The 26,305-nt window shown below is 34.4% G+C and overlaps 1 protein-coding gene across 33 annotated transcripts in view; it reads left to right on the top strand.

Moving 5' to 3' along the window:
* Window positions 1-26,305, top strand: part of SOX6 (SRY-box transcription factor 6) — a 785,339-nt gene that overhangs the window by 617,820 nt on the left and 141,214 nt on the right. For 26 of the 33 annotated variants that reach the window (XM_074401148.1, XM_074401147.1, XM_074401149.1 and 23 more), the window contains one exon: window positions 23,028-23,151. In XM_074401148.1, the coding sequence (XP_074257249.1) occupies window positions 23,028-23,151 (124 nt within the window). The remainder of the gene's footprint in view (window positions 1-23,027; window positions 23,152-26,305) is intronic. The other 7 variants (XM_074401168.1, XM_074401144.1, XM_074401171.1 and 4 more) reach the window with 1 other exon arrangement.

The following is a 26,305-nucleotide window of genomic DNA, read 5'->3' as shown; positions in this document are numbered from 1 at the left end:
AAAGATTTTTTTCAAAAATTAGGCATGTCCTTATATTCCCAGCTACTTGGCAGTCTGAGGCATAAGGATCCCTTGAGCCCAGGAATTTGAGGTGGCAGTGAGCTATGATTGCATCACTGAACTCCAGCCTGGGTGACAAAGTGAAACCTTGTCTCTTAAAAAAAAAAGTTACACTATACTGTTATGCTGTTAAGTGTACAATAGCATTATGTCAAAAAAAACTACAATGTACATATGTTAATTCAAAATTACTATATTGCTAAAAAATGTTTATGATCTTGGGAGGTTGAGGTAGATGGATCACAAGGTCAGGAAATAGAGTTCATCCTGGCCAACACAGTGAAACCCCATCTCTACTAAAGTACAAAAAATTAATTGGGCGTAGTGGTGTGCACATGTAGTCCCAGCTACTCAGGAGGCAGAGGTGGGGAATCACTTGAACCCAGGAGGCAGAGGTTGCCATGAGCCGAGATCGTGCCACTGCACTCCAGCTTGTCAATAGAGCAAGACTCTGTCTCAAAAAACATGAAACAAACAAAACAAAAATGCTAATGATAATTTTAAGCCTTCAGCAAGTCATAATCTTTTTTTGGTGGAGGGTCTTGGCTGCTGACTGGTCAGGATGGTGGTTGTTAAAGATTGAGGTAGCTGTAGCAGTTTCTAAAAATAAGACTTCCATGAAGTTTGCTGCATCAATTGACTCTTCCTTTCATGAAATATTTCTCTGTAGCATGCAATGCTGTTTGATAGCATTTTACCCATGGTAGAGCTTCTTTCAATCCTCTCAAAGCCTTACATGCCTTATCGACTAAGTTTATGTAATATTCTAAATCCTGTGTGGTTATTTCAACAATGTTCATATCGTTTTCACCCAGAGTAGATGCTTTCTCAAGAAATCACCTTCTTTGCTCATCCACAAGGACCAACTTCATATCCATTAAAGTTTTATCATAAGACTACAATAATTCCATTACATCTTCAGGCTCCACTGCTAATTGTAGTTCTCTTACTGTTTCCACCGTTATCTGCAATTATTTTCTCTGCTGAAGTCTTGAACCCCTCAAAATCATCCATGATGGTTGGAATCAACTTCCAAATTCCTATTTATGTTGACATTTTGACCTCCCATGAATCACAGATGTTTCTAATGTCATCTAGAATGGTAAATCCAGAAGGTTTTTCAATTTGTTTTTCCTAGATTTTGTTGAGGAACCATTATTTATGAAGGCGATAGCCTTATGAAATATATTTCTGAAGTAATAAGATTTGAAAGTTGAAATTACTACTTGATCCATGGACAGCAAAATGAGTGTTGGCTAGCAGGCATGAAAACAACATTAATCTTCATGTGTATCTTCATCAGCGTTCTTGGGTGATCTGGTGAATTGTCAATGAGCAGTAATATTTTGAAAGGATTTTTTTTTCTAAGTAGTAGGTCTCAACAGTAGGCTTAAATATTTAGTAAGCCATGCTGTAAACAGATGTGTTGTCATCCAGGCTTTGTTCTTCCATTTATAGAGCACAGACAGAGTAAATTTAACATAATTCTTATGGACCCTAGGATTCTCAGAATGGTAAATGAGCATTGGCTTCAACTTAAAGTCACCAGCTGCTTTAGCCTCTCCCAAGAGAGTCGGCTTATTGTTTGAAGTGTTGAAGCCAGGCATTGACTTCTCCTCTCTAGCTATGAAAATCCTAGATGTGTGACTCTTCGCTTCACTTAAACACTTAGAGGCCATTGTAGGGTTATTAATTGGCCTAATTCCAATATTGTTGTCTCAGGGAATAGGGAGGCCCAATGAAAGGGAGAGACAGGGGAACAGCAGGTCAGTGGTGCAGTCTGAACACATGCAGTATTTACTCTCTTATATGGATGTGGTTTGTGGTGTTCCAAAACAATTACAATAGTAACAACAAAGATCACCGAACAAAGATCACCAATCACAGATCACTATAGCAGACATAATAATAAGAAAGAATTGTAAATATTATGAGAATTACCAAAAGGTAACACAAAGAAACAAAGTGAGCATATACTGTTTGAAAAACGACATTGATAGACTTGCTTGACCAGGGTTGCCTCAAACCTTCAATTTGGAAAACATGCCTTACCTATGAAGTGCCATAAAGCAAAGAACAATAAAATGAGGTATACCTGTACATACTGATTCAAACTATATACACCTTCTCCAAGAAGTTTTCAAGGTTTTCCTTATTTCCCTCTCATTTCCTTTTTCCTCACTACTCTTATTCCTACAATGTGGCCCAGGGCTCCAGTCTTGAAAATCTCTGCATCATCAGGCAATATGGAACATTGGTTAAGAGTAGGATTCTGGAGACCTACTGCCTGAATTCAAATCCTGGGCCCTCCCCTTAATAGCTGCCTGACCGTGAGGCAAGCTACTAAGCTTTTCTGTGCCTCATCTGTAAAATGGGGCAAATTACAATATCTACCTCCTGAAGATGTTTTAAGAATTAAATGTGTTAATGCATGGTATGGCACTTAAAATAGTGCCTGGCACATTGCCAATGCTAAATATCAGTGTAACCTTTATTACTATTATCATTATTATCATCACCAATGTAATTACCATAATGGCTTAAACTGTATAATAATATGACAACATTGTAATGTCGCAAGTCTCAAATTAGCATCTGTCCTTAGGTCTTTGGTCTATCCCTTTTGTTTTTGTCCCTAATAAGATAATTCAGAACCTTTACCCTTAGAACCTTTACCCAGAACCCTTCCTTAGATATTTTAGTGAAAATATTGATGTTTGTGTCTTGTGAGATCCTTCTCTAATAACTGTTCTTATGGAAAACCTTTATAGGATAGCATAGACCCAGCTCTGTTCCTCAGAGTTTTTTCACCTACCTCCACTCACAAACAAGTTTTGGTGACTCTAAAGTCACATACTCCTACCACCTCAAAATGTATTCCTTAAAAAGCAACTGTAGCAGTGGGGTAGGGCCACTCTTTCCCTCAGGGCATCATGAATCTCTAGGGAGGTAGAACATGAAGAACACATATTCACAGACACCCTGATTCTGAAACTCTCCAAAAGTGGGTGTGCTCCTTTTGTTTAGGAGAGCACTGAACTATTTTGAAATGATTACATTTAAATTCACTAGATAGTGTCTACTATGTACTGAGTACTTTACATCATTTTCTCTTCACAATATCCTCTTTTACTAAGAAAACTGAAGTTAAGCAATATTTTATGTTACTGGGGTCTGAGCTACATCTTTTAACTTCAATTCACTTATTCCAGGGCTTATTTTTACCATATCACACTGTCTCTGAATAAATAATATACTTTTTTACTATTCATTAAAATGAGACTATAATAAGGGATTGAAATCTGCCTATTCTTGCTTTGTTCATCTATATGCTAGTGTTATGACATTCCGAGAGATCAGCTCGTGAGATGAAAGAATAGGCAGCTCAGGTTTGCAGTACTTGGTGGATTTTGTGTGTCCTTGTGGTATAAAATTGTTTTTCATTCAAAGCTAAGAGCAGGTAGGACAAGGCTGTCATTGCGACAAGTTAGTGTAAATGGAAAAAAAAAAAAGGCAACCTAATAGTTCGGTAGGGATATAGTATGAGCCTAGATTTCCCTTTCTGTTTAATGCTAAAGTAGAATTTCCCTTTTTCTAAAGATGATTTTAACATGTATCCACCTTTACCCACAAAAGAAAGACTTTTATCATGTTAACTTCTTCCTAAATACAAAGATAAGCTTTTTTTTTTTTTTTTTTTTTTGGAGAAGCAGCTGTAAAATTTTGGACACTATAGGCTGTGAAAGATAGTTTTGAATTCTGGCTCTGCCACTTACTTGGTATAGTCTTAGGTAAATTATATACTTTTTCTTAATTGTAGTCATCTCATCTGGAAAATGGGAAAGTAATAGGATAATTTAGAATTTTTCTACTTTTTAAAATATTTTTTCTGCTTTATGGATATTTAAATAACATATAATAATTATTTCATCCATTTTGAATATTTGATGAATTTTGGAAATTTTATAGAGCCATTTATAACTTTTAGCCCTTAAGAGTTTCCTTGTGTCCTCTGCAGTTAGCATCCCCCACTGAAACCCTGGGCCTGTTCATTGATAACACTACACTTTTGCCTTTTCTAAGACTTCATATAAATTGAGTCCTACAGTACATAGTCTTTTCTGTTAGAGTGCTTTCATTTATTCTTATATTTTTAAGATTTTTTTCATGTTACCTGGCATGTCAATATTTTGCTACTTTACATTACTAAGTGGTATTCCATAGAATAGACTTAACTGTAATTTGTTTAGCCTTCCACCAGTTAATGGTCATTGAGTTGATTTCAGCTGTTGGCTTTTACAAGTAATGTTGCAAGTCTTTACACAGACATATGTTTTCATTTTTCTTGTGTATCTAAGAGTGGATTGAGTGTAGGGCTTTATGGAAATTGTGTTTCTGAAATAAATTTCTGTAAAAGAAAGTGGCTATATCATTTTTAATTCTAGCCAACAGTATATGAAAGTTCTAATTTTTCTGCATTCTCACCAACACTTGGCATTATTAATCTTTTAAATTTTTACCATTCTAGTGGATTTTAGGGGTATCTTGTTGGGTTTTAGATTTTTATTTCTTGGGTGATGTTGAGTATCGTGTCATATACTAATTGATCACTCATACATTTTCTTTTGTGAACTGTCTATTCAACTCTTTAATTCTAGTTTTATGAATTTATTTGACTCATTATTGTGTTGTAAGAGTTTTTTTTTTTTTTTTTTTTTTTTTTTTTTTTTTTAGTATTCTGAATACAAGTCCTTTATTTTCCTTGGCAGATATTTGCTCTGACTTTGTGGCTTAGCTTTTTAACCATGTCTTCTAAAGAGCAAAGTTTACAATTTTGATGACATCCATTCTACCATTTGTTTTCTTTCTGGATTATGCTTTTGTTCTATTTTTAAATATTTGCCTAATACAATGTTACAAAGATTTTCTCTTATGTTTTCGTCTAGATGTTTTCCAGTTTTAGGTCTTATTTTTAGGTTTTAGTTCATTTTGAGTTAAATTTTATGTATGTTATAAAAGCCCAGACTTCTTTTTCCCATACAGATGATCTATTTATAACAAAGCCTGAAAGATTATTGTCTCCTGATTGAATTATTTTGGCATCATCATGAAAATCAATTGACCAAATAGGTGTGGATCTATCTCTGGATTCTGTATTCAGTTCCACTGATTTATATGCCCATCTTTATACCAATACCATCCTAATGCCTAAATGGCATTATAGTAAGTCTTGACATCTTATTATACTAAACAATTTTATGTTTTTAGTTGTCTTGACATTTTTGTATCAAATTTAGAATCAGCTTCATTCTATATTCAAATGTCCTGCTGGGATTTTGATTTGAGTTGTATTGAATCTATAAATCAATTTGGGGAGAATTGCTGTCTTAACACTATTGAGTTTTTCATTCAATGAATGTTATATGTCTCCATTTATTTTAGTGTCACAATTTTCCTTTGTAATTTTCAAAGAACTGCATAGTCTCACTGTGTCACCCAGGCTGGAGTGCAATGGTGTGCTCTCAGCTCACTGCAACCTCTGCCTCCTGGGTTCAAATGATTCTCCTGCCTCAGCCTCCTGAGTAGCTGGAATTACAGGCACACACCACTATGCTGGGCTAATTTTTGTATTTTTGGTAGAGATAGGGTTTCACCATGTTGGTCAGGCTGGTATCGAACTCCTGACCTCGTGATCTGCCTGCCTTGGCCTCCCAAAGTGCTAGGATTACAGGCGTCAGCCGCTGCACCCAGCCCCCATCACCTTTTATAGTTACCTTTCTTGGGTGGTAAGAACACTTACAGTCTACTCTCTTAGCAAATTTTCAGCCTACAATACATTATTAATTCCAGTCCTCATGTCGTACATTATTCTTATAGTGTTTTATAGCTTTCCTTGTAGAGATCTTATAAACTTTGGTTAAAATTTTCTATTTTATTTTTATACTAATGTAAATGGAGTTATAAATTTTTTTCTAGTTACTAGTATATAGAAAGCCAAGTTATTTTTGTTATTGACCTTTTATGTTGTGACTTTGCTTAATTTACTGTTAGTTCTGGCCACTTTAAAAAAATTCTTAAGCTTTTCTATAATCATAATTATATTTTCTGCAGATAAAATAAATGTCACTTCTTTCTACACTTTGCACATTTTATTTATTTCCCTTTGCTTATTGGACTGGCTAGGAAATCTAGTGCAATACTGAATAGAATTGTTGAGAGTAGACATTATTGCCTATTGTGTCTCATCTTAGGTAGAAAGCAAGGATCCTTTCACTGTTAGTAATTATGATGTTAGCTGTGTTTCAAATATACCTTTAATCAGATTGAGAAAGCTTTCTTCTATTTAACTTTGCTGAAAGTTTTTGTTTTTTTTTTAAATCATGAATAAGTGTTAAATTTTTTCAAGTAGTACTTCTGCACCTATTGAAATGATCTTACATTTTTGCTCCTTTATTCTCTTGTTATGATGAATTATACTGATTGATTGTCAAAGTTTAAACCAACCTTGCATTCCCACAATAAAACTCACTTGGTCATGAAGTGTTATCCTTTTTATGTGTTATCCTTTTTATATATTGTTACATTCTACTTGGTCTGACTGGTATGTGTTTTAAAACTAGCACCCTAACCCTTGGGAAAATCATTTTATATTTTGTTACAAACTGTCTTTGTAAAGCTCTGTATATTGTGAGGAATATGAGGGGAGAAATTATTATTTTCATATTAAAAAAGAATAACAAGATTGATTTTAATATATGTCACAGGCATATAAACTTGTAATGGGAGAATGGAGAAAAAGAGGAAGAGAGGCAATTATCAGAAAAAACAATTGTGTATCAATTTTGCCAGAAGTGAGATTTGCTTTCATTCTCTTTACATGATGTAGGTTTATGTTTAAGAAAACATATTTAGACTAAAGTTTAGGACAGAAAGAGGATATATTTGTATTTAAGTTCTACCTTAAAAAAGAAATAAAGAAAACTGGGAAATAAAAATGAAAATTCCTGAACTTGGAATTTGCATATCTATTCCCAGTTTAGCTGGTTTTGACAGGTTATGTCATCATCCACAAGTCACACTATCTCTATGGGCCGCAAGTGTTTCCTCTAGTCAAATGGGGTAGTTAGGCCTAAACTGTAATCTGGGTAAGGAAGGAGAAGGCATATATATTTCTGAAAAACCTCACTAGAATTTCTTTCTAGGTTAGAATCACCAGATTACATAGTCTCTAAATCATTTCTATCCCTGAAAATCTGATTTTCTGATTTGGTGAAATAAGTAAACTGGAGACTAAAGACCAGCTTTAGCTTGATCATTCTCAAGTTCTGTGACCTTGACAAGTCACTTCTCTTTGGGACTCATGTTTATTATAAGCCATTTATCTGGCATTTATGTTTAAAATTAAGGTATTGGAAAAGTGGCTTTCTAAAACTATTGCAGTTCTGAAAGTCTGTGATTCTAAAGTGAGCTAAATACATGTAATTATACATATGTGTATATGTCAAAAATGGCAAATAACTTATTGTGGTGAGATAAATAATCATGATTACATTTTTATGTGAATGTATTCAGCATCCTTAAACATTATAAAAATATAAAACAAAGTCCACATTGTTAAACCTAGTTCTAATTTTTAATGGGAAATGTATATTTTCTCTTGAACATATGTTGAAATGCTAACTTTATATAGTATTTGCTCTCAACTTGTAATACAAAAATCTAAGACTTCTGTATGTTTATCTAGGATGTAGTTTTCCTTTGTTATTTACAGTCTGTTGTTAGAAAGCTTCAAGAGACATAGGACATTAAAGCACCACATCTTTAACTAGCTGGGACATAATACATGATTTGAGTCCCCAATATTTTCTAACAGTAAGGTTTGTTTATTAAAGAAACCACATGCTGTGACTGAATCAGTCTAATAGAAGCCAAGTTTGAACTTGAACATTCAAATATATGTCCATATATTTTGGGCATATATCATACATAATGATGTGGGGTCTAGACATCTTTCTGGGTTTGTTTATGTCTGTTATGGATTCCCCTCATTATCCATGCTGTTTCAGGGAGACCCCATGGATTCAGCTAGTTTATTACATACTTTCTATATTTTAAAACTACCTCAGAGTTCCAAGTGGCATATGTGTTTCAACTTGGAATATTATTTTCTCACTTTCCAGTTTTATGATTGCGATTAAGGAAAAATAAAATAAGATTTTAGGGAATAATAACATGTTTGAGAGTGACTAACAATAATACTTTTGGCCATGGTTTAAATACAGTTTTGTAATCTTTATTATACAATTCTTCCTAAAATTTTTGACAAGTTTGAATTATAGCATCTTTTTTCTTATTTTTAAATCACATGTGTAGCATCTGTTTTTTGTCATATTTGAGCATAATTTTTAAAATTTAATAGATGTAGGTGAAGATTTTAACCTTCAGTATTACTATTTTTATAGTTTATATATATGCTGTATATTCAGAATGGTAGAGGTGAGTGAGTATACATGAAGAATAGAGTTTAGTTACAAAAACAACAAAAATCAATTTCTAGTTAATATTATTAACTTGGAGCAAGTAATTCATTATCACTTGACTAATAGCCTTTGTTGTTGTTAAAATCTCTCCCATTAATATTTATTTTATAAAATTAGGTATTTCTGTGCATAACTCCTTAATTTTAAAAAAAACTGCTATTCATATTCTTTGAGTTACTAAGCTATTTTTTCATCAAATGAAATAAAGAAATCAAATAACATTAAGAATTTGCAATAAATATTGAAAGAATGGATTATCATCGGAATATATCATTATGGGTATTTTTTGGGGCGGTGACATAGCACTTTCTATAAATATTCATCATGCTTTTAAATCTAGAGATATTTCATGATTAGGTGATTTTATGCCTGTTTACGCTGGCAGGAACAAAAGAAACTTTAAAAACAGAAAGCATAAACATAATTGAACCATCCACTTAAAAGAGAAATTGGAATAGATGTTTTCCAGGGGAGAACATGCTTTCTGTATAAAAAGGGTTAGTGTAACAAGAAGTCATCTATTCTTGATTTCTTTAGACAGCTAGAGCTTTGTGCCTTGTCTAGTTTCTGTGTTTTAAGAGCTTGTTCTGTGTAGCAGAAATAATACAATAAATGGGTTTAACCACATTTGTCTCAGCTAGACAGTCTGCTTTGTCAGAGATTGCTGGTACAACATAAACAAATTATGTGTTTGTAGTGCTTTTCAATGAAAGCCTATCTAACAGAGCTGAGATTGTGTTTCAGCAGCTGTAGATTTAATCTCCTACCTGTCAGTTAAAACAGGCATTTCCTGAGCCAGATAAGGACTGGTTGTAGAGCAGGGGAGTAGTCACAGTGGACAAAGACCTCTTGTTATTGGCTGATAATTTCGATGTAGATTCAACTCCTTATTCTACCATGGGAACTACAGTCATAGTGCAGTATTAAAGGAGTTAACCCAGCCTTTTAAAATGTTAAATCAAAAAGAGTTAAAGAGAATCAAAACTGGACTTTGTGTCATTCATTTGGGGGAATTGTCATCTGGAACTAAAAAAAAAAGTCTATGGCTTTGATCATCACAATTTTAGATCATGTGGATGTTATATTAGGGCCATGGAAAATACCTGTTCACAGATCTATAACTACATACTTGGGAGTTCAAGTTGTAATACAAGCTACCCAAAGCCAAAAATTTAAATATGTGGATTGATGCTTTGCCATGTGACTTACATATTATGGGCATCATGATTACAAGTGCTGAATATTCTAGAACACAACAGACCTAATGTTAAATATATGTTCTGTAATATCCATGTGAACTCTTCTACACTTCTTTCCCTGTATTCTAATTTTCAATAGGAAAAATAAAGTTATTATTGTAGCTATTGGAGAACTTCACTCAGATAAACTTAATTCCTTCCCTCCCTCCCTCCTTCCCTCCCTCCCTCCCTCCCTCCTTCTTCCTTCCTTCCTTCCTTCCTTCCTTCCTTCTGATTTCATTGTTTAACAACATGTAAAAGATTCATTGTATACATTTCCCATTTTGAATTTTGAGTATTTTTGTCTCTACCTGAGTGGAGTAACAACCTTCCATTTCTCTTTGGTCTCGAGTTTGTATTATTTTACAGCTGTGATTGCATTGAGTCATCGATTGTATTGGGTTGCTGCTAATTAGTCCTAAACAATGCTATTGGCTTGTTCTTCTTTGTAACAGAAGAAGTATCATGAGAAGTGAATTACTACAGTATTGGGCTATACCTTGGAAATCCACATTTTATTTGACAAATATGACATTAGTCTCAACTCCCCCCACCTGAAAAAGACAAGTTTTATTTAACCAGTGTTTGAGCCAGTTTTTATATCTCGATCTTTCTACTTTTATGATCTTTATGAACAGTTTATTTTTTTCTTTAGAAAATTTGTTAAATAACTTGAATTATTTTAAATATTTCTATACTTCCTACAAAGAGACTGAATTAAGAATTTTTAGTTTTTGTCAGTAAGCTGCTCTGCTGCCTAAAATTTCACTGAAAGACATGATATTTGGGAAAAGAATTATATATCTGTATCAAAATAGATTTTAATATCTTAGACTCTTTTCCCCTATAGGAATTAATGAGTAGAGTATTTGAAAATGATGTGCTTCTATCTTATATGGAATCACTGGAAAGATCACATTTTAGTAAATCAATCAATCAGATATTAACTCTTTGACATATTTGGAGACAGTGTCCTAGTAGCATATTAAACTTCTATCTGCAAGATGTTTTCCTTCTACTTGAGCAGAGAGGATATGTAAGATGGAAATAGGCCACCATTATCCCCATTTTGGGCCTAGTGAGGTATTTTCTAAACTGATCTCTCAACGTTCATTCTTGCCCTATTATAGTCAGTTTTCCTCATGGCAACCAGAGTGATGTTTCTAAACTTAAATAGGTCTCATGCCACTACTCCCTCTTAAAACTCTCCAGTGTCTTTCCATCACACTAAGAATATAATTCCAGTTTCTTACTGTGCTCTACAAGGCCCTAAATAATCTGCTCTCCACCTATCTTTCTAGCCTTTCTTCTACCTCTCTCTATGCTCATTCTGCTCTGGCCTTTGCACTCACATGCCCTCTGCCTGAATTACTTGTCTTTCTGCTAGTTCTGTGCAACATTTCCTCAGGTCATTCAACCCTGTGTGATGTTATCTCCTTAGAGACGGTTTCCTTAGCCACCCTATCCAAGATAGTTCTCTGTACATTCTACCTACTACCTCTAACTTTCTGCCTTCCATTCTTCATACTCTATCTAATTATCTTTATTTTCTTTATAACAGCTATTATCAACTGGCATTTATTATATTTGTATGTATTTGTTCATGTGTATATGTGTACACACACATGTATATACACACATCCAAATGTACACACATATATATCTTTTTTTTGTATGTTGTCTTTCTTCTCTTGGAAATGATGGTAGGAAATATTGTCTTCAACTATATTCCCAATGCCTACAATAGTGTCAGGTCTTAAAAGAATGACTTGACTGTGATAAAGATTGAAAACCTGAAGGCTATTTGACTTGGGGTTATAGTTACTGTTTATGCCTCTCCTTGGTATCTAGTTTTTATAAATATTGCCTTACTTTATCTCCCTGTCCCCCAATCACATATTCAGGCACTATCTCTCACTGATACTTCCCAGGATGAACAATTTGCTATGGCTGAGCCCCATCTGTCAATAGCTTAGACACCTTATTTATGTCCTGGTCAGAGCTGCCACGTACGTTTCTCAGGCCTTCTTGCTTGTGATGAAACTACTTTTGCTCTCCGTGATAGCTGATGCTTAAATGCTTTTCTTCCATTCATTCTAGATAACATAATGAGCTTACTGGATATAACAATTATTTAATATTATTCCTTTGGAAAAATAAATTCTTGGCTCTTTTGGTGAGAATATCTTATCATTTCTGTCAGTAAGGATTATAATTGATGATGGTGAAATATTAAAGAAGCTTAGAGGCATCTCTAAATGATAATAGATAGGAGTTTCAACAAATGTACTAGGAGTACTCAGCCATTAAAAAAATCTTGAAATTAATAAAGTCAATTTTTATATTTTCTTATCAACTAGTGAACTTCAAAATTAGACCACAGCAGGTCCAAAAGAAAAAATCACTATAAAGAAATATATCTGGACTAGATTTGTATTCCTGTGGCCTCCATTTAAGAATTGTAAATGATGAATGGGCTTTGACTTGATTTGGCAGATTAAAGAAACGTCAGTATTGTTACCACTTAGTTTTTAAATTACATAGAATACAAGTTGTTTAATGCATTTATATAGCAAATATTTGTTAAATCCCTACTCTGTGCAAAGTCTTTTACAGAGCCCTCGAGAGATAGAAAATCCTTACCTCTAAGTTACTTGTGCATAATTTTAACAAGACCCGTAGTTTAAGATGTAAACCTGCATTTCTGGATGAGGAATTTAATAATTGAACTCTGGTCATTGCTAACAGAATAAGGTTGTGTAAAATACTTCTGGGGTAAAAGCCAGATTGCCTTCATTACGGGTCAAAAGTTTATGAAAGGTTTATGCCTAAATTTGGTTGTTACAAAGAAAGGAATGCCATATTCTTTACAAATTTTACCATATTTAAATGGCATTTATACAAAACTTGAAAAAAATAATTTTCATCGTGAGAAAACACTTTGATCATTGTATATTTAATGGGGTTTCCATTTAGGAACAACAATCATTAGTCTCTAATATGTTTCATACTTCTCTGGAAATAAGACAGGGTGGAATAGGAAACATTCATCTTCACTAGTCTTTGGAAATATCTAAAGTAATTGACTAGCTCAGTCTTCTGTGATGGCCTGGTGACCACTAACTGTGACTATTTGCATAATAGTCAACTTTTCACTTCTGTGGTGATAACTGTTTGTATCTGATTAAAATTAAGACTGTTTTAGTTCTCTTGACTTCTCCAGAAGTTGCAAAAATTGAGATTTGCTGTTCTGCTTTAACCAAACAAATGCACACATGGGGATAACAATATGCTGAGTTTATGCAGATTTTACAGCACGAATCTGAATAAAATACCCACTAATAGATCCTTAAGGAGTAATAAACACACATGAATTTTCCTTAGTTGCACTTTAAAGTGATTTTAACATACTACTAGACCTTAACAATAATATTTAATTGACAAGATTATGCATTTGTATGGATTGAAAAGATGGTAGATATCTAATTCCAAATGAATCATAAATTTTACTTTTGCATAGCATGTTTTATTAATTTCTTTATGGCCAGGACATTCTATTTCCCTCCTGGTGAGAGTTTCTTAAAACATAGTAAGATAATAACACATTTAATTAACATTTATCATCCATTTTATAAGGAAATCTGACTTATGTCTTCATAAATACTCTCAAATTTTTTCTGGGGTATAGACCATAGATATAGAATGATACTTAATGGAATTTTTGCCATAATTTAGTTTTCTTTTTAAGGAAAACTTTCTCTGTTGACCTTATTCCAAAGTAAGCTGAAAACTGGATAATTGGTGCTAATATGTAAGTGAGAACAAACCTAATACCACTACCTGGTAAAATAATACTGTAGATGTCTTTAAGGCACTTTTACATTCCTACTGTCTAGCACAGAACCAGGTATATAGTGATTGGTGCTCAATAAATGGCTGCTGAAGAGCTGAATTAAGACAAGCACTGCTGCCTTCTCTTTTGGAGTAGCATGTTTCTCAGGAGTCTAATAGGTCTAAGCTAACTTTTTATTTGTATATGTATTGAGCTCTTCATTTTATGAAGTAAGGAGACAAACAAGTAAGAGAAACTAGGAATTAAGATTATATTATTATTAAATCCATGTTCTTTTCTTTAAAAATTCAATATTAAATAGAGAATGTAAAAATGAATGAGAAATAAAATAATTACTTTTGATTACATATGATCCCAGTAGATTAATGAGATATTTGACCATTTAAAAAATGCAAATAGAGTGAGTATATACAGTATGCTGAAAGTATGCACAGTATATACAGTATGCTGAGAATATATAAAGAGATGTTAACACAAAGGACAGTATTGGCTCTTTCAGGGCTATTAATATTTCTCTCCGAATATATACTTGAAGAAGATTTTTAGAACATGTACCATTTACCTGGTAGAGTCATTGTATTCTTACTAACAAAGATTATTTCTTTGTTATTACCTCAGGAAGGATTATTTCTTTCCTGTGTAACTAAGGAAGAGAGTTGTAAAGTGCTAGACTCTGGATTTTAAATAGCTATCTTAAAAAAAACAACCCAGCACATGAAATTGCTTTGTTTGCCTGTTTTACTCTTGGTAGTTGGGCAAGGACATAGTAAAACTAGTGACTAGATATATCTTTTTCATTTATTCTGTGAATATTTCAGACATTTTGTTTAACATATTGAATAAATTAGAAAAGAGAAGTCACTTACTGGAGCTGTTTTTTCTTTAACTTTAAACTAACTTTTTATTGAAGTATATTTATAGAGAAAAGTGTGTGTGTGTGTGTGTGTGTGTATATATATATATATATAAAGTTAGCTCTTTATTAATGTTCTAACTAAAACATATGGCTTTGAAGACCAAATCCTGAGGTTGTAAAGGGAAGCTTTTAAACTATAACATCTTGAGTTTGTTCTACTTTTTGAGGAATGTACTTGGTCCTTTAATGAGAATTTTGAAGAGTGCTAGCGATAGTATGCCAAATCCTGGAAAGACATTACATTAAAGATGAATATTAATAATTTGTTTTGTATATTATCCTGATGGGATCTGAGAAAGGAAAGAGGAAGAGGGAAGAGAGGAGAAGTTATGAGACAGATAGTGAAAGGGGGGCGGGGATAGAGGGAGAGAGGGGAGAAAGAAAGAAAGAGAGGGGGGAGAGAGAGAGAGAGAGAGAGAGAGAGAGAGAGAGAGAGAGGAAAAAGAGAGAGAATAACCTGCCAATAACAAATTACAAACAGAAGCAAACAAAGCTGATCCTCTTCTGAATGCAGTTACATTTTTTTGTACACCGTGTATCCATTGGAGGGTGGAATATACCTGGGAAGATGGGACTGTGTTCTCAAATGTTCTAGAAAATGTGTGTCCTAAATTTGCTCTTGATAGAATTCTAATATTCTTCTGTTGGGCTAGCTAGATTCTTTAGAAGAAGAATTTGATATATTATGTTAGCTCTAGCAGCCATAGATTTGCTAAATAAGACAAATGAAGAGCAAACAAGATTATATCAAGATGTATTTAAAAGTCATTTTTAAATTCTCTTCTGGATTGAGAATGATTACAGCTCAAGACCTTTTTTTAAATTTAACTTCTATTTTAAGTTCAGGGTTACATGTGCAGGTTTGTTACATAGGTAAACTTGTGTCACAGGGGCCTGTTGTACAAATTATTTCATCACCCAGGTGTTAAGCCTAGTACCCAATAGCTATTATTTCTGAAACTCTTGATACCTTTTGTAATTGCATTAACAATCCTACCCTATGAAAAATCGTGGTCAGAAGACCAGATCTGTGGTCCTAGTTGGTTGGTTCTCAGCCATTGATCAGTTAATAAAAAATACCTGCTATGTTCTTAGGCCTGTGATAAGAGCAACAGGATATATAGAAATATAAATGGCACAGGCCATTTGCGACATTCAGCTTATTTGCTGAGAGCTGATTTGTGATTTGTGAATTAGTGAACAGCAAAGAAGGCAGTATATAATTTAAAGTTTCTTTGTATACTTTGTATACTTCAGGCTGTGGCCAACTAAGAAAAGTTCAGTGTGTTGACTACTGCATTATGCTTTCTAAGGAAGAGCAAAGCAGAGTATTAACATTTTAGACAGATTTTAACAAAAAGTTTGAGACTAAAAGGGTTTCTTTTAAGGCATGAATTTATCCTATCAAATGAGATATTTTACCTCCTTACCTCCAGAATTAACTAAGGTCCATATACTGTGGATTATATGCACTTTTTGGCAATAAGAAGACACATTTCTGACCTTGAAGGCTTTTCCTATAAGGTTTCTGGGGACTTCATTTCTTTTGCTTTAGATACTGCAGCTTTTACAGTGGTAACAGTCTACGCAAATGACTCAAGCTATTCTTCACAATAAAGAATATGGTCATTTAGAAAACTGACCCCCATTCCCTATTTCTATCTGTACCTCTTGCAACTCTCTCTCTCTTTTTGTCTTTCTCTTTCTCCCAAGATCACTTTTTTCTGGAACTCTCTGTGTTCTCTCTTTTTTCCTCCCTCTCTGTCATGATATACACACATTGGAAACATTTCTTTCAACAGTTTAAGAAGCTTTCTTCAATTAAATCACATAAGGAATTATTTTCTAAAGTTACTTTTAAAATCCTAATTTTTGCACTGTCTTTAACTCAGTAATAGACATCAACATGCACATGATTTTCAATACAAACACTTATTTCCCATCACTAAAAAAAGTTAAATAATCTTCATGAAAGAGAAAATGAGCCCCCCTGAGTGTCACTCTGTTTGCATGTTAGCACGTAGCCAGGTCTCTGCCAAGTTTCTCTCTGACTGACTGCTGCAGATGCTCTTTCTCAAGTATTCTGAGTCATATCTTTACTACAAGTCTTCAGGGACAAACAATAGCACCTGTTCCTCACAAGATATCAGGCCAGTTAGCCCATTCATGTATCTTTAATGAAGCTCTAGGGCAGATGGCAAAAAAACGGCATCATCAACAACTTTGCACAGAGAAAACAAAGGGGATAAGTGTTGATGCAACAATGCTGTTTTACGAATTGGAGGAGACAGAACCTAAGTGTTTCACACATATCTGCTGCTGTCTTGATTCTCTGAAAGATGTGAGGAACACCCTAGCAATTAAAATTTCTGGGCATGTGGCCTATTTGATCAAGAATATGTTCCCCGCCCTCTCCAAAAGGGGAAACACTTTGGTCAGGGATTGTGGAAGTTTAGAATTAATGGACAGTTGTGCTTTGGGGTAGTTTATTCCTTTAGTGATACACTAAGCTTCACCCATGATGGGGTTTCTGGTTACTTGGTAGTCATTCAAGTTACATACCCAACCAGATAGTGCTTACTTTCAAAGCAATAAAAATAGCACAGTTTTCATGCTTAGAGATATATTTTGCCATATCTCGTTTTGCTCTTTGTGCTAACAAAATCAGTTTTACTTCTTCATCTATAGGATAATCAAACAATCTCTCCATTTGTGTTTAGGGAAAGTTACACTTTAAAGAAAAAAAAGATGCTATTTGAAATTTTGATAACTTCTTGGAAAAGACATGTGGAGACTGGTCAATCTTTGACGGAGTGAGGGGAATTCTACTTTTTTTAATTCTTAGTAAAATATTTTGGGGTTACTCTTTCCAGTGTGACTGCCTTTCCTGGCATATCACCAAATGGGAAAATGGGATGTTGGGAAGGTAGGGGAAAGGCGGGATTATATTCTTCAGAGCAAAATGGGGCTTGTCTGTATCTTCAGAATTCTTTATCTGCCCTAAGCACTGGTACTCAATGCAGTGACTTTAATGCACAACTTCCATAAAAGGAAAATATCTTAAATGCTTGTGTGATTCTTATTTGGCCACCAAGCAAGCCTCTTTTCATGTTTTTTGCCTTTACCTTGCTCTTGCTTTCCATTTCTGTTCCACATTCAACTGACAATCTTTTAGTAAATATAATAAATGGAAAGCTATGAGAGGGGAAATTTGTTGCTGTAACTTATACTTTCTTCTAATACCACTTGCATTGGGTCATACTGATGAACATTCTATAGAAGATGGCGTTTAGAAGTATTGATAGAACCTAGTTGCCTTTGCTTGTTTTAAAGACATAACTCCTTTAACACACTAGGGCAGTGGTCCCCAACCTTTTTGGCACCACGTACCAGTTTTGTGGAAGACAATTTTTCCACAGACTGGGTAGGAGAGGGGGAATGGTTTCAGGATGAAATTTTTCCACCACAGATCGTCAGGCATTAGCTTCTCATAAGGAACATGCCTAGGTCCCTTGCATGTGCAGTTCACAATAAGATTGGTGCTCCTATGAGAATCTAATGCCACAACTGATCTGACAAGAGGCAGAGCTCAGGCAGTAATGCTCACTTGCCCACTACTCACCTCCTGCTCTGTGGTCCAGTTCCTAACAGGCCAAAGACTGGTACTGGTCCATGGCGCAGGGGTTGGGGACCCCTGCACTAGGGAACTATGAATAAGATTGTTGGATTGTATCAATGTCAGTACTCTGGTTGTGTTATCGTACTATAGTTTTGCAAGATGTTATCATTTGGGGAAAGTGGATTGAGGGCCCATGTGACTCTCTGTACTCTTTATTACAACCATATGCAAATCTGCAATTATATTATTATCACCAATAACCATATTCCTTATCTTAGATCTGTTTTGAAAAAGATAACTTCGTGCCTAATATAATATGGTATTAAAAGTACAAACTTTGACCTTGACATATCGGGACTTGAATCCTGGCTCTATCGCTTTTTAATTGACAATGTTACTTAACCCCACATGGCTTTGTTTTCTCATCAAATGAATAAGAATAATAATAGTAAGTACCTTGCAGGATTTCAGGAATTAAATGAGATAGAGTATGTAAATCACTTTTTCTGTACTTGACATATAGGAAACACTGAAAAATATTAGCTGCTGTGGTCATTATCATCATTATAATCATCACTATTAATTATTACTTATGTGATTAGACGTAAGAGGAACTTTTAATCACCTTTTCTCAGGCTAGAGTCTAAACTAGCTACTGGATATTCTGGCTTCTCTTTAATAAAGGGCATTTGGAATTTTTACATTGTTTTACTTAAAATAAGTTTATTGTTTTACTTAAAATAAGTTAAAGTCCATTTTATCCCTTGAAACTATATGATCATTGCTAATGAATGTATTGTAACCAACTGTTGGAATTAATGATGGTAGATACTGAGATCAGTGTATTCTGTGTAAAATAAAATATAACAGAAAGGAGGAAGGAATTTATTGAAAATTGAACAACATTCATAGTATCCATACTCCAGTAATATGCTTCTGAAACACATAATTCTTTTTAGCTGGAGACTTGAAGGTTTTCTTTGCCAAAACAGTGCAACCAGTGATTTCTCCCTTTTCTATCAATCACTGAAGTCCATCTGATATAATGAAAAAAGCCCAGGACAGGGTGATTAGCAGTTTTAGACTCTAGATCCAGCTCTGTCATGACACTATAACCTTAGGCTTGTATCTTTTACCTTCTCTAGCCACCTGTTTTCCTATGTGTAAATTATGAGCTTTGGATTAGATTAGTGATTCTCAAAGAATGACCCCTGGACCAGCAGCCCCAGCTTCACCTGGGAACTTTTTAGAAATGTACACCCTCAGACCCCTACCTCAGATCTACTGATTTAAAGACTCTTGATGGGGAGCAGGGGGAGAGAAGGAAACAATCTGTGTTTTAACAAGCCCTGTGGATGATTCTGATACACTACTAGAGTTTGAGAATCACTGCCCTAAATTAAATTTTAGCCTAAAATTTAAATTGTTGGACTGAATTCCAGAGTTTTCTGATTCAGTAGGCATGAGGTAGAGAATTTGCTTTTTAAAAAAGTTTCCAGATATTGCTGAGGCTGCTGGTCAGGTACTACACTTTGCAAAGTAATGCTAGGTTATCTCAAAGTTCTATTCCAACTCTATGTTTCTATTATTACTCTTGCTTTCACGATGTCCTCTGACCTCCTCATTTACTTTGTCTCTCATCTTATTGAATAACCTCTGGGCTAATCTTTAGTGTTTGAAGTTTCTAACATATCTTTCTTTGTAGAGTGTGAGGAACAGAAATGAACTGACCTAAATGCTTACAGCTTACGTTAATATTAAATACCTACAGCTCTTTGGCATTAAAAATGACCCCAAGAGTTTGGTTAGTTATCTCATGAAGATGGAAAGTTATGAAGGAAGTAATTTAAGACACTAAGATTCAAGAATTAAGGTTTGGTTTCTAATTGCTATTGACCTCCTTCTGTTGTCTGATGATCTGAAGAGCTTGGGCGACCAATGTAAAAATAATGTTTTCATTCTAAGATGCTGTTGAATAAGTAACACCAAAGAGCTCCAAATACATGTTCAAATGAACATGTATTCCCATCTCTTCTTTATCGTGGTTTTCTAGATACTTGGGATAGGATAATTCTCTGTGAGGCATATTGTCTGCTAAGCATGACAAGCCTCTGCCTGCCAAACTGAATTATTTAGTCGGGTCATGTTTCTTTCTTAAATTAGAGTTATGAGTAAGATCAACTATTGCTTTTATATTGCTCATTTTATCAGCAGTTTGAAAATTTTTGAGTCCTGAATATGGAAACCATATAAGAAAAGAGCAAGAATCCAACAAGGATTTACTGTGACATTGCATTACTATTATGTCAAGTACTGTGCCATGAGAGTTACTTTTATTGTTTAGTCCTCATAATAGTTGTGTAAGGTAGTATAATAAGCTTCAGTTTATAAATGAAGAAATATACTCAGAACAATTAAGTAACTGTTCAGGATTACACAGTCAAGAAAAATAGTAGCATATAGATTTGAGTTTAGATTTTTTTACCAGCAAGGCCTTTATAGGCACCCATGAATGAATGAATGAAGGAATGACTGTAATCACACTATCGTCTTAATGTTGACTTTTAAACAATCATAGAATTATAAAGTTGGAAAGGCCCTAACAGTTATTATATAATCAGGTTTTTAGTTATGTATTTGCTTTAAATATCTCTAACATATGGGGTTATACAGCCTTTCTTCACTTGACCATCTCTAGGGAAAGGATATATAACATCTCTTTAATCAGAGTGACTATAGAATAGTTTATTACTAGAAAGTTCTTCTTTGCATTTCATTTCCATGAAATTTCTTCTTTGGGGCCTAGTTCTCCCTCTGTTAACCATTCAGTCTTAACCAATCCTTCTTCCATACATCATTCTTTCAAATATTTGAAGATAACCTTACCTCTTTTATCTCTCAAGCTACGTATTCAAACATCTTTGGCTACTTCTCAATAATAACATAATATTTATGAAATAGAAGAAATAATAAATGAATATAATATCCAGACTCATCACTTTCTTATTCTCCCTTTTTAGAATGTAAGCCATGTGTGCTATATGTTATGTACATATTAGGGCCATTTTTCTGGAGGAAAATGAAATTATTTTCTTTGATGTACTCTTGCACCAAACAATTGTAACCCATACAAAATAACTGTGTTTTATTTTCTGGCATAGAACAGTGACCTTGTCTCTGATATCTCAAGTTTGCATCAGGGTACAACAAGCTAGAGTTCAGCAGCAAACCTGGTGCTTTTCTTTAGGGTTAAAGGCAAGACCTGGGCACTAGGGGATCAGCTCCAATTTAAGCAGGCTTAGTTTGTACTCCAATGTACGCAACTTGGGCTTACCTCAGCTAAAATGGAAGAAATAGCTGCTCAAAGCTAGTTTCTTTCACGCCCCACTGGCAAGGTAGTAATTGCACAAAGACCTTTTTATTATAAGTTGATTTTCCTGAGAAATGAATTCAGAAAAATCCTGTAAAGTGTTTATTTTTTGCTTGCCCTTTATTAACCCACATCTTAGGGCTTTCCCTAGAGAAAAGCTGTTGGTAAATGAAACCTCTTAGACCCACACAGAAGCATTTTTTGCACTGTGTCCCTGGCTATGAAGGGAACAGGGACAGGACAAGGCAAGCCAGTGCTGATTAAACAGGGTCATCAGCCAGTGTATGGAATTTTGCCTAAAGAGAAGATTTAGGAATTTAGACAGGGGAAGGGTTTGGGGTTGGAAGAACTACTGGTAAAGGTTTGTATCTTAAATAAGATATAATGTAGTCCTTTTATACCAGTAAAAAGGCTAAATACCCTGTTAGAACTTAAAGATAATTTCTTTTGGTATATCTTAGTTTTGATCTTTAAATAAGAAAAGTCCTGTATTCAACCCATAAAATTGTGCCCTAAAAACCAGGACAAAACCTTCCTGTCATGCTATCCTGGAATCTGGACAGCATTCATAGAGTAAAGAAGGAAGCTAGGAAATTAAAATGTAATTTTCACAAGCATGATTCTGTCATAGCTCTTATTTTCTTTATATGGAATACAAATACTGATATAGAGTAAAGATTTTCTATTTTGCATTTTTGTGCTCTTTGATTCATTTATTGAGGTCAAATGAAATTTGATATAGTAGGATTTATTATGAAATGCTCTCTGAATACAACTCCATAATTACTGAGCTACATGGTAGTGCATAAAGCTGTAAAACTGCTTAGCCAGACAAGCAATTTATATGTTACATCGAGGTGTGTATGGCAAAGAATATTAGTTTAATTGGGAGCCAAGATGTAGTAGCCTTAAATCTGAAGAGCTATATGTTTAACATAATGCAGTGAGGCTTTGAAATAAGATACCTAAACTGGGGAGATACAGCTTTTAGAATATATAACAATTAGACATTATTTTCTGACCAGGGATACTAAATACTGTTTTTGAAAGAAAGCACAGAATGCAAAGCAGGTGAAAGGGCAAAACCTCTAACATTGCACAGTGCTAGAAAAGAAGCAAACTTATTTCTTCTAGTTCTTTGTTTAAAAGAAAAAATAAAAGGGAAAAAGTCAAGAGAAAAGAAAACCATTGCTACAGTTTGGTGGAAGCAGGGATGAGGCAAATTCACAATGAAGTTATGTCTTCGGTATGCTATTAGCATCTCAGAAAAGGGATTTGGTGAATTTTAACTGAATTTTCGCAGAGTGCAGATTTGGAATGAGGTTAGAGGTAGGTGGCTATGTGAGTACCAGCACACCACCAGGAGTGAAAAACAAATTCTTCTTGGCATACATTTGCTCCCTGTCTGATCATAGGCTCTCTTCTGTTTAGCAGGTTCAGGGTCACATGCCTCCGCTCATGATCCCAATTTTTCCACATGACCAGCGGACCCTGGCAGCAGCTGCTGCTGCCCAACAGGGATTCCTCTTCCCCCCTGGAATAACATACAAACCAGGTAAGTAGAGAGGGATTTAACATTCTTTTGGAAATGCTCAGATCCACATGTTTTTGCTTAGTACTCACAACAAACACAGGAGCATGCAAGGGAACTATGAATAAAACTATCATAAAAGCATATTTTAAAGTAAAATTAGAATTGGGAAGAGCAGGCATTGTAATAAACTAATTGGTTGCTAAAAACTTTTACTTTCTCTTCTTCCACTTGAGTTTGTCTTGAATTCACAGATAAGATACTGCTTCTCCTGGGGACTACAATGTTTTTGTCAGCTGTCTCCCATATTTTACTGAATAATTTTTTTTGGTTAAAGATCCTTCTCTCCTTGTGAAAGCTGTTATGCTCTGGGAAGGTGATCACATACAGTATAAAATGTTATTGTTCATTTTCAGACTTCTCCTAGAAAAATAGTTAAAACTGGACTGATTTAATTAGCTTACCACTGGTAGGTAAAATTGTTCTTTATTTTCATCTAAATAATGAAGTATCCAGTATTTTTAAATTCATTTTTAAATCTCAAAAAAAGGTCATGTAACCTTGCAGTTAAATATGTTTTAAGATGATTTAGCAAATATTATGATTTTTCTTTATTCCTCTGAGTTTACTGGACTCCTGGGGAATTCAATTAGGGGCATAATGGTTTGAAGCTTCTTTCAGAGCCTCCTTGTAAACAGGGCTTTAAATGTTTAAAGATATGTTTCCAAAGGAATCCAATGTAAGAAGATAGTCAAGTAAATAAAAGTCAACCTTAATTTCATTTATGCATTCTTTGTAAGTGACCTCAGCTCAGAAGTAGTGACCTTGTTCTACTCATTAATAATTTCTGTGTCAAGTTCTTTTTAACATATTAACCTGATTATATTAACCATCAAATCTGAGTACAACAAATCTGCATGCAGCATTTTCTTTGTGTATGTGGTTTATAAAGTGAACAAAGGCATTTTAATATGCTTAAAGCAATAAGAAAACATAAATTACTTTACTAAAATTCTGGATAAGGAAGCTTACTAAATAGCATAAAAATAAGCCTAGTGAATTTTAGCATCTGCTCTAATTGCTTGTTGCCATTGCTTATTCTTTTGCATTCGATACAGAACTTCTTTGTAAGAAAAGGTAGGATGTCTGTGGCAAAACACAAATTATTCAAGGAATAGAGATATTAAGGGATTGGTGAGTTTAAGGGCTGTCCAAAAATTCCTTACATATAAATGAACCACACTCATATTACCAAAAGGTTTTTGGACATCTGAGAAAAAATTATGTCATGAAAATTATTAAAAATTCATTTTTCTAAAGCATGATTTTTAGAACAAGTTATACTTACCTCCTATGAAATTGGCATCTATATTAAGGAAGGAGAATTTTTTTTTTCAGTGCATTGGTTGTCATCTCTATGTCATTGGAAACTATTTCTTCATTTCGACTTCCATTGGAACATTGAAGTAAACCAAGTTCACTACTGTTCTATTCTAAATTTGAGTTTGACACCCCTGTACCAGTCCCAGAAACATTTTAAATGAACTATATGTGGAAACTTTCCATTTGACTTCAGTGTTTTTAAAGTTAATATGACTCACATTTCAAAATCATGTATGGGTCTTATTTTCTGTTAGACACAGACATCTTGTAACTATATTACTTGCCTGATTTTGTTAAAACAATACTGCCACTTTTCATGGGGGAAGATCCTGTTATATGTTTAATGAATTTAGACCATTTTTCAAAGCTTCTCAAACAGCATTAATGAGATTACAAAATTTAACTGAGAAAACTGGAGAAACTGGAACAATATTGTGCAGAAACTAGTTACTCCCATTGAACAAAGTGCAGCTTAGAGTTAGTGTCCTAGGGTAACAAAGCTGTATTTGATTATGTTGGCTAACCTCTTTTGAGTAAGGCAGGACAATGGGTTTGGAGATGTAGGAAGAATTTTAATTGCAAGCAAGGTTGGTAAAAAAGTGTTTACTTTCGTGTCACTCCTACATTATGTCAGACAATTTAATTAATCAGAACTCTAATTATTTCAATAGTTTGGCAAATCTAGTCTTTGCTGTATATGAAAAATACATTTAAAATTGATTAAAATGGTATGTTCTTATGCTATTAGTAGAGAAATTACATCCTCAGAAGACTTAATCAATCTATGCAGTGTTTTGATCATTCACGTGAATTAAGTGAAGAGACTGCTATTGGACTGGAAACTGGACAAGTACAATACAACTTATTTTGCCCCAAACTGAGCTATGGTAACTTCACTTAAGATTATATGTGAGGGCTGGGTGTGGAGGCTCATGCCTGTAATCCCAGCACTTTGGGAGGCTGAGGAGTTGGAGGATCACTGGAACCCAGGAGTTCAAGACCAGCCTGGGCAACATAATGAGTCCTTGTCTCTAAAAAGATTAAAAAGTTAACCAAGCTTGGTTGTGTGCACCTGTAATCCCAGCTACTCAGGAGACTGATGTGGGAGGATTATTTGAGTCTGGTAGGTTGAGGCAGAAGCAAGCCATGATTGTGCCACTGCACTCCAGTCTGGCAGCAGAGTGAGACCCTGTCTCAAAAAAAAAAAAAAAAAGAAAAGAAAAGAAAGAAAAGAAAAAAAATTAAAAAAGTAATGTATGTGAGACAACAATGACGAAATTTTTGAAAGAAAACCTTGAAGTGCTGGCATAAATTTATGTTCTGGTTCCTTTAACAACAGGATGAACAAGTGCTACCTTGGTCTTTATAAATTAAAAAAGAAAATTTCCCTTTTTTTTCCCTTTCCACTTTCCCATATCTGAAATGATTTCATAGCGTTTGTGCTTACAGCTGATGGAATAATTGTCTTGATTTCCAGAGAGCAAGGAACACCTTGGCGTGATCCTCACTGTTAAAGCTGACTGTTTCTGAATCCATGTTAAGACAGTGTAAACAAATACATTCAGTTATTGGCCTCCACTCCCCACCCCATGATTTTACCTGCACCTTTGGGCATTCAGAGTCCCAGAATGTAGTAAACACCAGGCAAGCTCTCCTACCTCTTGCTGAGGGGCATGTTGCCCACAGGGATTGTGCAGCTCCAGGACAGCATCTTTCAGATTGATCTCTCTAGAAATAGCTTTATTGAGTTTTAATCCCTAATTTTAAAAAATCATTTTACAAGTTCTATAATTAG

Source organism: Saimiri boliviensis, chromosome 6 (assembly GCF_048565385.1).
Source record: "Saimiri boliviensis isolate mSaiBol1 chromosome 6, mSaiBol1.pri, whole genome shotgun sequence".
Taxonomy (NCBI): domain Eukaryota; kingdom Metazoa; phylum Chordata; class Mammalia; order Primates; family Cebidae; genus Saimiri; species Saimiri boliviensis.
The sequence above is the reverse complement of the archived record's forward strand: the minus strand, read 5'-3'. Positions and strand labels throughout refer to the sequence as shown.